At 46.6% G+C, this 12,017-nt stretch overlaps 2 protein-coding genes and 1 long non-coding RNA gene across 11 annotated transcripts in view; 2 read left to right on the forward strand and 1 right to left on the reverse strand.

Moving 5' to 3' along the window:
* Positions 1-4,974, reverse strand: part of LRRC18 (leucine rich repeat containing 18) — a 26,325-nt gene extending 21,351 nt beyond the window's left edge. Inside the window, exons 1-2 of one of the 3 annotated variants that reach the window (XR_008291967.1) lie at positions 4,795-4,959; positions 2,318-2,416 (exon numbers count right to left, since the gene is read on the reverse strand). The gene's annotated coding sequence lies outside the window, so the exon portion shown is untranslated. Of the gene's footprint in view, positions 1-2,317; positions 2,417-4,794 lie in introns of all 3 variants that reach the window. The other 2 variants (XR_008291968.1, XM_015088052.3) reach the window with 2 other exon arrangements.
* Positions 1-12,017, forward strand: part of WDFY4 (WDFY family member 4) — a 292,598-nt gene that overhangs the window by 242,177 nt on the left and 38,404 nt on the right. For all 7 annotated transcript variants that reach the window (XR_008291964.1, XM_053206796.1, XM_053206793.1 and 4 more), the window contains 3 exons: positions 7,984-8,026; positions 9,139-9,258; positions 11,241-11,358. Coding sequence is in view for 6 of the 7 variants with exons in the window: in XM_053206796.1 (XP_053062771.1) it covers positions 7,984-8,026; positions 9,139-9,258; positions 11,241-11,358 (281 nt within the window). In the remaining variant the exon portion in view is untranslated. The remainder of the gene's footprint in view (positions 1-7,983; positions 8,027-9,138; positions 9,259-11,240; positions 11,359-12,017) is intronic.
* On the forward strand, positions 1,127-7,230 carry LOC128312551 (uncharacterized). The gene is made up of 2 exons (XR_008291969.1): positions 1,127-6,280; positions 6,757-7,230. It is a non-coding gene; the product is annotated as an uncharacterized LOC128312551 (long non-coding RNA).

Here is a 12,017-nt window from a genome sequence, read left to right on the forward strand (position 1 = left end):
CAGCCACTTGCAGGCAGGAGAAGAAGGTGGTGTGCACCAAGGGAGTGGGGAGGAGGACGGTGCATATTCGCCATATGTGGTGGGAGCAGAACCAATGGAAGGGTCTTCTGGGTCGCCTACGTGGGTCAAAGAGAAAAGGCAAGAGCAGGCTGGCATTTTGTATACATGTTTCTATACGTGTTGAGTGCTTATTTTATGTCCAAGGGCATCACATGTATTGTCTCATTTAATCCACCCCTCCCACTTTACCGAGAAAGCACCTCGTGAGCCTCCAGAGCCTGTCCCCTGTCACAGTCACATGCTGGTCAAGCAGAGCCAGCATCTGCTCAGTTTTCTTGTCTGAGGGCCGAACTGCCATTTGGCTTTTCCCTGGAAGTTTGATTTGACAACATCCTGTGATAAATTTGGCCCTCTGGGCTGACAAGAAAGCTGCTGACTCATCGTATTTTCCAGACACTAGCCTAAACTGAGCTGGAATCTGAGGGGACTTTCACTGCACTGAGGTTAAGCCCCATCCTTAAGACTCACTCCTCACAGCAAAGAAAGCATGTGCGTGTTACCAGACCCAGCTCTGGGGGCCGAGATGAGATCTATGATGTAGCCTGGCAGGAAATTGGAGGTTGGCAATGAACCGAATTGGCCGTGGATGGAAAGCTGGCGATGGATGATGTGGCAGGGGAACCCGCCATGCTTGTTTGGAGGGGGGCATGTTTCAGTGCACACCTTGTGTTCTAGGGACACCAGGGACCAGGAAACATCACCTAGTTTGGCTTTCCCATCGCCCAGATGATGGGTGGATGGAGAAAGCACGCCCACCTCTCGTCAGCAACAGTAGGAGAACCTAGGATCCCCAAGAGGAAATTGAAGCCACCAAGCACTAGGCCCTAAAAATTGGTCTCTAGGGGCGCCTGGGTGGCTTGGTCGGTTGGGCGTCCGACTTCGGCTCAGGTCATGATCTCACGGTCCGTGAGTTCGAGCCCCGCGTCGGGCTCTGCTGACAGCTCGGAGCCTGGAGCCTGTTTCAGATTCTGTGTCTCCCTCTCTCTCTGCCCCTCCCCTGTTCATGCTCTGTCTCTCTCTGTCTCAAAAATAAATAAATGTTAAAAAAAAAAATTAAAAAAAAAATTGGTCTCTAGACAACCGTGGGGGTTCAGGTGCTCTGCAGAGTGGGCAGTGGCTGTCTCAGTACCTCCCTTCTCCTCTGCAGGCTGAGGCTCAAGCCCAGAAAACATATGAGTCACCCTGGCTTGGAGACCAGTCACAGTTCTGTCTCTCCCTAGATATGTGACTTTGTACACATTTCCTAACCTTTCTGACTCCCCGTTTTATCCCAAGGAGTCAGTGTTCAGTACTTGGTTCACATAACATCACATACGATTCATAAATGTATTGAGAGCCTACTATGTGCCAGACCCTTTGCAAAGCAACGACACTGCACAATTTTTAACACATTTGAAGTTTCTGCTTTCAGATTGTGTGTATGGATTATATTGACCACCTACTATGGGCCAGACATTTTACAGATATCCTAAGGAATTCTTATAACCACCTGATGTACTGATCTTCATCTCCATGGGACATACGTGGGACTAAGGCTCAGAGAGGCCAAGTAGCCTGTCCAAAGTCACCTACCTTTTCCCATTTAGGACATAAGGAATGTGTTCTAGTGTGTTCCTTGAAGAGTCTCTCCTCGAAAGGCCCAGCCCCACCTAGGACTTTACTTGTTAATGGATCCCAGTGTTCAGGATAACTTGTGGCAAGGGTTTGCCTCCAGACTTTTCAAAAGATGGATTGTGCTCCCAAAGCTACCACAGTCAGCAGTAATCAGGCTCCAGCCTCATGAGTGAAGAGAACCCCACCGCAGTTTCTTTGAGGGGTCAGTCACCGGTTGGGTTCAGCAGCAGTTCAAACACTAGTCTCCCCTGCTTGTAGGAGCAGCAAATTTTACCTTCTCATTTCAGACTCAGACTTTGGCAAGAGACCCGAGCGTGACTCCAAAGGCCCAGACTCACACACTGACCTAACCAAGCTGAGCCATGGCCCCAGGCACCCAAGAAAGCCCTGCTGGGTCCCCAGCTGGGTCCCCTACTAGCTGCCCTTCCTGCCTGGGGCTCAGGGCCAGCTTCCTCCTCTCCTAAATAATGAATTAGCTCGCGTCTGGGGTTTGTAAATAAAGCATACCTACCGGGAGAACCGGCCATTTCCAAAGTTGCTTACTCAAAGGAGGAAAGCAAAAAGCAGAGTTTGAAGCCGTGGGTTGTTGGGCAAAGTTCAAGTAAATCGATAAATGCAGGGCCATCACCAGAGAAAAACTTACCCTGTTCATGCCAGTTCCTCCTCCTCGACTGTGAAACTTTGTCACCAGGCAACAGGAGACCCAGGACCTGGAGTTAATTAGCATAATCTTGAGGCCAGCCTGCAAAGTGGGAGCACAATAGCTGAAACCAGACACCCCAAACTTCCAGGCCAGCTAGCTGCCCCAGAGGGACCCTGGACTGCCTGGGGCTTTCCTCCTGGCCTCCCCCAGCAGCGCATGCGCCTTGGGGCACTTAGTTACCAGGCAGAGCAGGCTGTCCATGGCCACCCCCGGGAAGTGGCTGTCCCTGCTAACAGGGAACAAAAGCTATGTTTGCCTCTTTTAAGGGACCAATAATCTTACTTTTATATAAAGCATTGAGTGAGTCCCGTGAAATATCATTTGATTTCCTTGTTGTTTGTCCAAATAGCTTTTCCAGCTCTTTGATTTGTGAGAGAGCAATCTTTTCCCTGTTTACTTGAATTTAATTAGTTCTTGTAGTTTTCTTTTTGTGCCCTTTTTACACTATTAAGTTACAACAACCATGCTCGGAAAAACCATACAATCCTATAGTCACTTTTTCCTCTATTAATATTACATCAAAGGCTGATGTGTAATTTCTAAAGTCTACCGTTCGACTGAATGTGGAAATACTGAATCTAGTGGACTTTGCTTTTCCTGTTGTTTCCGGCGTGGCACTATTGTGAATAAGGTTGCAATGAATGTATTTGTACATTTATAATCTTTTTGTTTGTTTTTTCTTTAAATTACATTCCCAGAAATTGAGAAAATTGGCAACAAGTTTAAATATGAAAACTATTATGCAAATAATAACATTGTAGAAAAATTTGAAAATGCATACATAGAAATGAAGAAATAAACATCCTCTAAATTGCGCTACCCAAAAAAAGCTAAGAAATAAAGAAAATAATTAACAAATAAAAAATTGAAATGCAAAATTAATCCGACCACTATGCATTTTGAAAAGTACAAAAAAGCAAAATCAAACAGTTTAAAATAAAAATACAGTTAACCACAAAAACTTTAAATAGATGGATACCACCACTGTTTTGTTTACTGAAAAACCAAAAGAAAAAAGATCATTTACTTTCGACGATAAATGGGTTTAAAATAATTATCAAATGCAGATAAGTAGAAAATTAAAAATTACCTGAAGTTCTGCTACTCAGTGTATTTCCAGTTAGACTATTCGTAAAAGGACCTCATTTAAATTAGAAAATAAATAATATAAAAATCATAAAACACAGATAAGCATAAACAAAATCAATATTTCTTTTAAATTTTTAACATTTATTCATTTTCGAGAGACAGAAGGAGACCAAGCATGAGTGGGGGACGGGCAGAGAGAAAGGGAGACCGAATCCAAAGCAGGCTCCAGGCTCTGAGCTGTCAGCACAGAGCCCTATGCGGGGCTGGAACCCACGCTCCGCGAGATCATGACCTGAGCTGAAGCCGGACACTTAACCGAATGAGCTACCCGGGTGCCCCAAAATCAATATTTTAAGGAAGAAAATACAGAAGGAGATGAATACATTTTACAATGCAGATTTGTAAAACCTTATGAAAGTAAAGCCGCTCAATTTCAGCAACTCGAGGTAACTTCTGTTGGATATGCTTCCACTTTTAATACACGTACACCTTCATGTTTATGCCATGGGTATGCAGTAATAACTTGGCTACCTTGCTAATGCTTACATTTTTAACTTCAAATTACACAAATTACTGGTTTTTCAGGTAAATGCCTTCTAAGTCAGCCAGAACTAATAAGGCTTTTGTTGTTGTTGCTTTTTGGTTACTTTTGTTTTCTTTTCCCCTTCAGAGGAAAGAGCTTGTCTTCGGAGTCAGGGCCCTGGGTCAAGGTCTGATCCCGGCAGTGTGTCGGGTATTCACCGGACCTGCTCCATGCCTGCTTGGGGTGGCTCCAGCAAGCTGTCACGAACTCCCCCTAGTCTGCAGGCCACTCCCTCACTGCACACGTCCATTCTTCATCTGTAAATGGAAGTAATGGCTACTACATGGGGTCTTTGTGGGAATGAGACAACGGGTAAAACGTCTTTGCAATCTGTAATGCGTTTGACAGTTATTGGTATTTTTAGGTCTGTGGGTGAAGGGGGTGGGAGATACAGGCTTCCACTTATGGAAAGAATAAGTCACGAGAATAAAAGGCACAATGTAGGGAACCCAGTCAATGGCATTGTACTAGCGTTGTATGGGGTCGGACGGCAGCCACACGTGTGGCATAACGTATACAGATGTTGAATCACTATGTTGTACCCCTGAAACTAACATAACATCATGTGTCAACTATATTCAAGTAAAAAATATATATAAAAATTTTAAAAAAGAAGAAAAAAACAGTGTAGGAGTATACACAAATTCTCAAGTTAAATGAAATAATAAGTCAGAAGTGGAAAAATAAAAGACAACTACATAAGTCAAGCACATAAACAAATAAAAAGCTAAAAACCATGGCTCACCTTTGGTTAGGTGTCTTGGCACCACGGGTAATGGTGTCCTTTGCTGATGGCAGTGAAATGATGGATCTTCCTTGGAGCTCATAGCCGATGAAATGAGAAATGGGACACTGACATGCCTTTGTCTTCTGCACACCATTCCACCTGGTGGCAATGTCACAAAAGACCACCGGTAAAATTCTAGAACACTTTGTGAAATGGAAAATGACAGAGGCTGTCTCTTATTTCCTCAACTATAATAAGTACCTTTTGTTTCCTTCTTCCTGCTCCCTGCCCCAACCCCCTGTGAAACTTACACAATACAGTAGCAAGACGAGCAAGCTTGGCCATACTAACTCCACATCCTTGTAACTCCACTGCCTCAGGAAGGGTCAGCACATGTCCTTTTCAAGGTGGTGACCCTCACTGTCTCCAGCCTGGGCTCTGCCTGTGTTTGCAGCCTTCAAGGCAGACTGTCTTCCAGAACTAGGATAGGTGGCAGGCTCACAGACTGAGCCAGAGAACCAAATCTTCGCCTGAGCCTTTGCAACCTAAAGCAATGAATCCGACCATGTTTTGCTTTTGTTCACTGTTACTGTTGTCTGCAGGGATAACACAGACCAAAAAGATGATTTCTCTATGGGGAGTGGGAGAGGAGAGGTAAAGCCCAGCCTGGGAGTTGCTTTCTGTTGCTAAAACACCTAGCTAGGAAAGAATTGAATGAAAAGGGTTGGGAAGCCTAAAACAGAGTATATGATGGCCGCGGTGTGTGGTGGGAAGATGAAGGGGCACTCGGGCAGCCTTGTCCAGAAGGATCCTGGTGCAGTGCATGGGGCTGGAGCAGAGAATTCATGTGGTGTCTGTGGGCACCTGAACGGGACTGAGGAAGAGGGAATGGCCGGAAAGAGGAGACATTATTTGGTTTGCTTTGGTGAAACATCTTGAGCAAGGTCTTGAGAGTACAGGGAGAGTCTAAAGGACACAGAGGGGAGAAGAAATCAGAGCCAGAAGAGGAGCCAAGGTTTACCACAGAGGCCAAGGAGCCGGGCTCCACAAACCCCTGCTGTGCAGAAGAAGAGGTGTTTCATGTGGCGAAAACCTCCTCCCCACGCCCTTCCCAGCTCCGGCCTCCTGTTGCACGTCTAAACTCTTTCCCCCTACATTGGTCAAAATCGTATTTCTATGGTTCGATTTGTATTTCTTCCTAATTGTATTTGTAGAAACATAAATCAGTCCAGGCTTTTAAGAGGACTATTTGGCAATATGTAGCAAACTTTAAAAAAAAAATGCTCATACTTTTTATCCCAGTAGTACGGCTGCCAAAACTTTCTCTCTTGGGTACACTCACAAAGTATGCAGAGATTTATGTCCAGAAGTGGTCACGGAGAGGTCATGTGTGAGGACAAAGCCCACCACAGAGTCAGGCTCAACCAGTTCTGATCCATGTGTGCAATGGCGTCCTGATGCTGTAGAAATGAATGCCACAGAACAATGTGAGGTGACTCCACATGTTGCATCCACACGACTCCTGAAACAGAATGCTACGGGCACCAGTGACAGTCACAACAAAGTTTATTACAATGAGAGGCAAGGCCGACCGATCGGGACCAACATTCTTGATAAGAGTGCGGCCCCGAAAAGCCGGGGTACAGAGTTTTTATAACTGATCACATAGTTTTATCATCACCTGGGAACAGAACAAAGAAACAGGTTCCAGATGAGTTAGAAACAGTTGCCTAATGAGGTGTTTACTTTAGACTTTCTGCCTCTAAGTTGCAACCAGTGGATCTCCTTGACCCTGCCTCTGACACTCTTTTTTTTGAACTTTTGTTTCCTTAATTGGTGAAGCCTAATTTACAAGGGTATGAGGCGTAGTTTACCAGAGCAAAGCAAGGCTGTTATCTCTTAACCTTCAGTGTCAACACAAAGCTGTTATTTTTCAAGCTAAGCATTAGCCCTACGCTACAATTTAACCCTTACACACAGTGTTGGGAAGCCAGTGACAAGGCACAAATAAGATTATCCACGTATCATCAATTAAAAAAAATACAAGGGGCGCCTGGGTGGCTCAGTCGGTTAAGCATCGGACTTCAGCTCAGGTCATGATCTCATGGTTTGTGAGTCTGAGCCCTGAATCGGAGCTCAAACAGCTCAGAGCCTGGAGCCTTCTTCAGATTCTGTGTCCCTGACTCTCTCTGCCCCTCCCCTGCTCACCCTCTGTCTCTCTCTCTCTCTCTCTCAAAAACAAGCACTAAAAAAAATTTTTTTAAATATAGTGGGCATGCCTGGGTGGCTTAGTTGGTTAAGATCCTGACTCTTGATTTTGGCTCAGGTCATAAGCTCATGGTTCGTGAGTTCGGGCCCTGCATAGGGCTCTGCACTGACAATGTGGAGCCTGCTTGAGATCCTCTCTCTCCCTCTTTCTCTGCCCCTCCCCTGCTTGTGTTCTCTCTCTCTCTCTCTCTCTCTCCCTCTCAAAGTAAATAAACTTAAAAAAGCAATGTAAGCAATAGACAGGCATGGAATAAAACTATTCTTGAAACTGTTAACTGTGGCTACTTCTTGAGTGGGAGCAGTAGTGCAGAGACTCTTACATCTTGTGGCCTTCCGTATATTATTTTAATTTTTTAATTTTATTGATTTTAAGAGAGAGAGAGAATGGGGAGGGGCAGAGAGCGAGGGAGAGGGAGAATCCCAAGCAGGCTCTGCACTGTCAGCACAGAGCCCAATGCAGGTCTTGATCCCACGAACTATGAGATCATGACCTAAGCTGAGATCAAGACTGAGCCACCCAGGTGCCCCTATTATTTGCATTTTTAAAACTATATACATAAGTTATAGTCACATGTCAGTATATAATAATCACATATATTATACTTACATGGGTAAGGAAGGCTGACACGTGCCCATGGGAAATCTAGTGTGGGGTAGCGAGGCCTCTGAGCCTGCTTCTGCATGGCCCTATGACTTCTCCACAGGCCACACTAAAGCAGTAGAATATTCTAGCATCACAGCAGAACCAAAGTGACAGGGTGGTGTGGGGGCAAGAAGAACTTAGATGATAATCTTGTTATTATTATCCTGCCAGGCGAGCTGCTGTGTGCCCTGGAAGTCTGTGGCTTTCCTGGCCCCATAGATCCCCAGAAATTGCCACCTCTCCCCTCATCCATACCTTGAGATATTTGGTCACCACTATTGTTTTCTGTTCCACAGGCGATACCCCGGCTCCGACAGGACCATGCTACAGAGGTGGCAGGTACAGTGACCCCCTTAGAGGACCGGAGGTCTGGGAAAACCCTCTGGGCATGCAAATCAGAAAATAGCTCAGATCCCAGCAGTTGGAGGGGTCTTATTTTCTAATTTATCAAAATGTCCCAAATATTTCCCTCAAAAGATCTCAGTGATCAAAAGCAGTACCTGAGGCTTGGAGTCAGAGCTGGGTAGTGTACGTGTGCGTGTGTGTGTGTGTGTGTGTGCACGTACACATGTCCCATGTGCACGCACATGCTCCACCCATGCAGATATACACATATGTGTAAATGGACACAATCTAGAGGGGCACACGCGTTCACTTCTTGTTCTGAGAAGACACGTGATTCCCAGCTTGAATGGACTCACATTTGGCCTCTGGTTCTCGTGAGAGGCACAGGGGCCTCAAGAAGGCCAGTCCTAGACATCATGTGGCAACAAGAAGTGAATGCTTGGTCACTCCTGTCCAAAACCCTTTTCCAACAAGAGGGCCAAGAGAGACTACAGAATGCGGGTCCCAAATAAGAGGTGGGCAGTTCATTCACCCACTGGCCTTGGTAAAGTCTTCCCAAACACAGTCCCTGATTCCACCTTGACTGTACGTTTTAAGGCCCTCAAAATGAGTGTTATCCCAATAGGCAGGGACAGAACAGAAAGTCCCTAAATCCCCAGAAGAAGACCGATCATTCAGCCTCTCAGCGAGGGCTTCTTTCTCTGTGACCGCAAGGTCCCCTCAGCTAATTTTTTTAAATCATAAAAAGGCCAGCAGTAAGTTTACCCACAGCATCTGTGCTCTTGTTTTAATCAACTTTTGAGTTTCACACCCAACAGTTAACTGAAAAGATGGCTTTATCCTGGGCTAGCGACTGCTGAGCTATATATTTTTTTTCTGGTTGACTTTGCTTCCTGAGTATATTTGCTTCAGTTCCCTTTGCAATTAGCACAGTCTCTGGGATCGGGCCTGGCTTGTGCAGAAGGTGCACGGGGAGCAGTGGACATGTGTGCTGCCTGCTCTCACCCACACAGTGAGGGCTGCAGAAGACTAGGGATTGACCTCCTGTGGCCCTTAGGAAGATGCCAATCATGTTTGCTTTATCTCTTCTTCGTCTCTTCTGGTAGAAAAGGGACATCAGCAATTTTGAGTATCTCATGCACCTCAACACCATGGCTGGAAGGACGTACAATGACTATATGCAGTATCCCGTGTTTCCCTGGGTCCTGGCCGACTACACCTCACAGGTACAGTATTCACATGGATGCTGTTCAAATGTCCTGAGGCTTTCTGACCATGAAGACCAGAGCATACTAAATCAGCACGCAGAGCCCCCACTGCAAGGTTCAGTCCACCTGGCCCTGAGGGCTGCTCTGTGCTCGGCCCCTCACCCCAGAGGAGGCCTTTGGAATCTGGCTGCTTGGGTTTCTGTCCAGCCCCACCTGTGGGAAGGTGACCCCACATATGGGATGATCAACATGATGAGGACAGTTGCTAACATGTGCCCCAGAGGGCTTCCCGGCTGACTCACTGCTATCAAGGCAACTGATCCCCACCTGCTGAGACACTGCCATGGACCAACGCTAGTCCTTCAAGGGCAGTAGGCCATGGAACTTGTTCCTTGAATCAACATGTGTATTTGGGCAGGGGGGTGGGGGTGTGGGTAGAGGAGAGGAGAGAGACAGAGAGAGACCCAAAGAGAAGAAATCACTGCCTGGTAGCCTGACCTCAGCAACTGAGATGTTGGTATGTAGATTTTACCCAGGATCTAGACTGAGACACAAAGGGTTGGGTAAGGCTGATGGCAATACCAGATAATTTCTGCTTTGGGTCTGTGTCCCTGGACCTCAGCAGGCAAGGGAGGGGAGGAGGACAGCTCGCACAGCTGGGCCAAGGTGATGTTGCTGGGAACGACCTGGTGATGAAGCACTGTCCCAACCAGCTGAGCTCTGGCCGTCCAGAGGGTTGTAGTGTCTAAAGCACGGAAGGTGGCTGGGTCCTGGTTCAGGCAAGCCCTGGCCAGTCCTGCCTAGGGCTGTTTGGATGGCTGATAGCCAGGCTTTGGGAGAGGGAGCCTCAGTCTTTTATGACCTCCCATCCCCGCTTAAGACACTTAACACAAAACTTTTCTCACCAGCCATATGTTGCCTTTTATTTCCCTAATGATCCACTTGGGGCTGAGGTATTTCAAAAATGAAACATGCAAATCCCAGCTTTAACTCACATGTTGCAAAGTGGGGGTTTACGAGCTCCTTTTGTTTAGCCCCAAATTTTGATTACTTACCCATATTTAATAATTGGGAGGTTTCTCCTAAAAATCTGGATTTACACTATCTTTTGGAGAATCTGGAGATCTAGTGGCTATGAACCCACATTCTGTCCTGGCAAAATCAGCAGTCGCTGGGCATGGGTCTCCACATGTGCCATCTATCTGTCATAGGGGTCTGAGAAGTGCCTGCTTCGCTTCGCCCCCCCCCCCCCGCCCCCGGCTCTGTAGGTGTGAGATGGGGACTGGCCCTGCCTCCTTAGGGGGACTGCAGTGATTCACTGCTAGTGAAAAGGAAAGGAGGTTCAAAGAAACACTTTCTATAAGACATGCAAATCCTGGAGAATGCATAGTTCCTCTCCTAACACATAGAACACCTCTGCTGAAAGCAAACATCTCCAAGGACACCTAGCCTTAAAAACTTCAGGTCTCCACTGCTGTGTATTATATTCCCCGGGGCAGGAGAAGGGACGACATTTCACTGCCCGGAAGGGAGTGGGCTCTGGAAGAAATGAGGCCGTTCCTCACATCTCCTCTCCAGAGGACTTCTAACTTCCTAGAGAATACATTTGATTCTAAGGAAGGACTGTGAACTACGGAAGTATCCTGCTCTCCTGTGAGGGTTGGAGCCAAGAGCCTCATAGACAACAGGGATTCCTTTGAAAGTCTCTTTTCAGTCACTGGTGGCGATGCTCTGATTTGGGTCAACTTGGAACAGGTTCAGTGTGAACTCAATCTTCCCCTCCTCTTATTTTCCATCTCTCCCCTATTAAGTCTTTGTGGATCACTGGCTCTGGGGCCATAAAACCCCAGCACGCCTGCTAATCACCAGAGGGGGGCCAGACCAAACGACAATAAACCAATAAAGAGAACCATAAAACTAAAGAGTGTGGCTCCTGAAGTCTCGCTGGGTCACAAGAGGGTCTGAGGGGAGTTAACTCCAGCCACACATCTGCCTTCTAGACGTTGAACTTGACGAATCCCAAGACTTTCCGCGATCTCTCAAGGCCCATGGGGGCTCAGACCAAGGAAAGGAAGCTGAAATTTATCCAGAGGTTTAAAGAAGTTGAGAAAACTGAAGGTGGGTAGATCCCAGCTTGACTTTTTCTGCAGTGTTTTTCATCTGAATGCTTTGAAATGATCCTTGGTAACTATTTAGGCTGTCCCTTAGCCTGGAAACAATTATGTTAGGCTAGAGAACAGCTCGAATCCACTGGCCTGCACCCGGGCTGTGTGGAAGAATCACCTGGGCCTGGGTGTGGGGAGTGTTAAAAATACTGATGTCTGGGCCCCAGCTCTAAAAATTCTGGTGAGGTGCAGCCAGGACTGAGAACTACTGTGCTGAGAGCTGATACCTCCATACCCAGGGGCCAGCAGAGGCAGAGGGAGGTAGCATTCATTCAGCATTTTCTATATTCCTGGCACAGGCCAGCCTACGTGCAGAAATACAATGGCCCATTTCAAAGAGAAAGGAATTGAAACTTGGCGAGTTCAGGCAATGAGTTCAAGATCACACCTTCTAAATGGCAGAGCCTGTATCTAGGCTCCAGAACCTAGTTCCCAAACTTTGTTCATCTGCATATCACCTTTACAATTTTTAAAAACAATTTTTAATGTTTATTTATTTTTGAGACAGAGACAGAGCGTGAATGGGGGAGGGTCAGAGAGAGGGAAACACAGAATCCGAAGCAGGCTCCCGGCTCCGAGCTGTCAGCACAGAGCCCGACACGAGGCTTGAAC

This window comes from Acinonyx jubatus, chromosome D2, assembly GCF_027475565.1.
Source record: "Acinonyx jubatus isolate Ajub_Pintada_27869175 chromosome D2, VMU_Ajub_asm_v1.0, whole genome shotgun sequence".
In the NCBI taxonomy this organism is placed as follows: Eukaryota; Metazoa; Chordata; class Mammalia; order Carnivora; family Felidae; genus Acinonyx; species Acinonyx jubatus.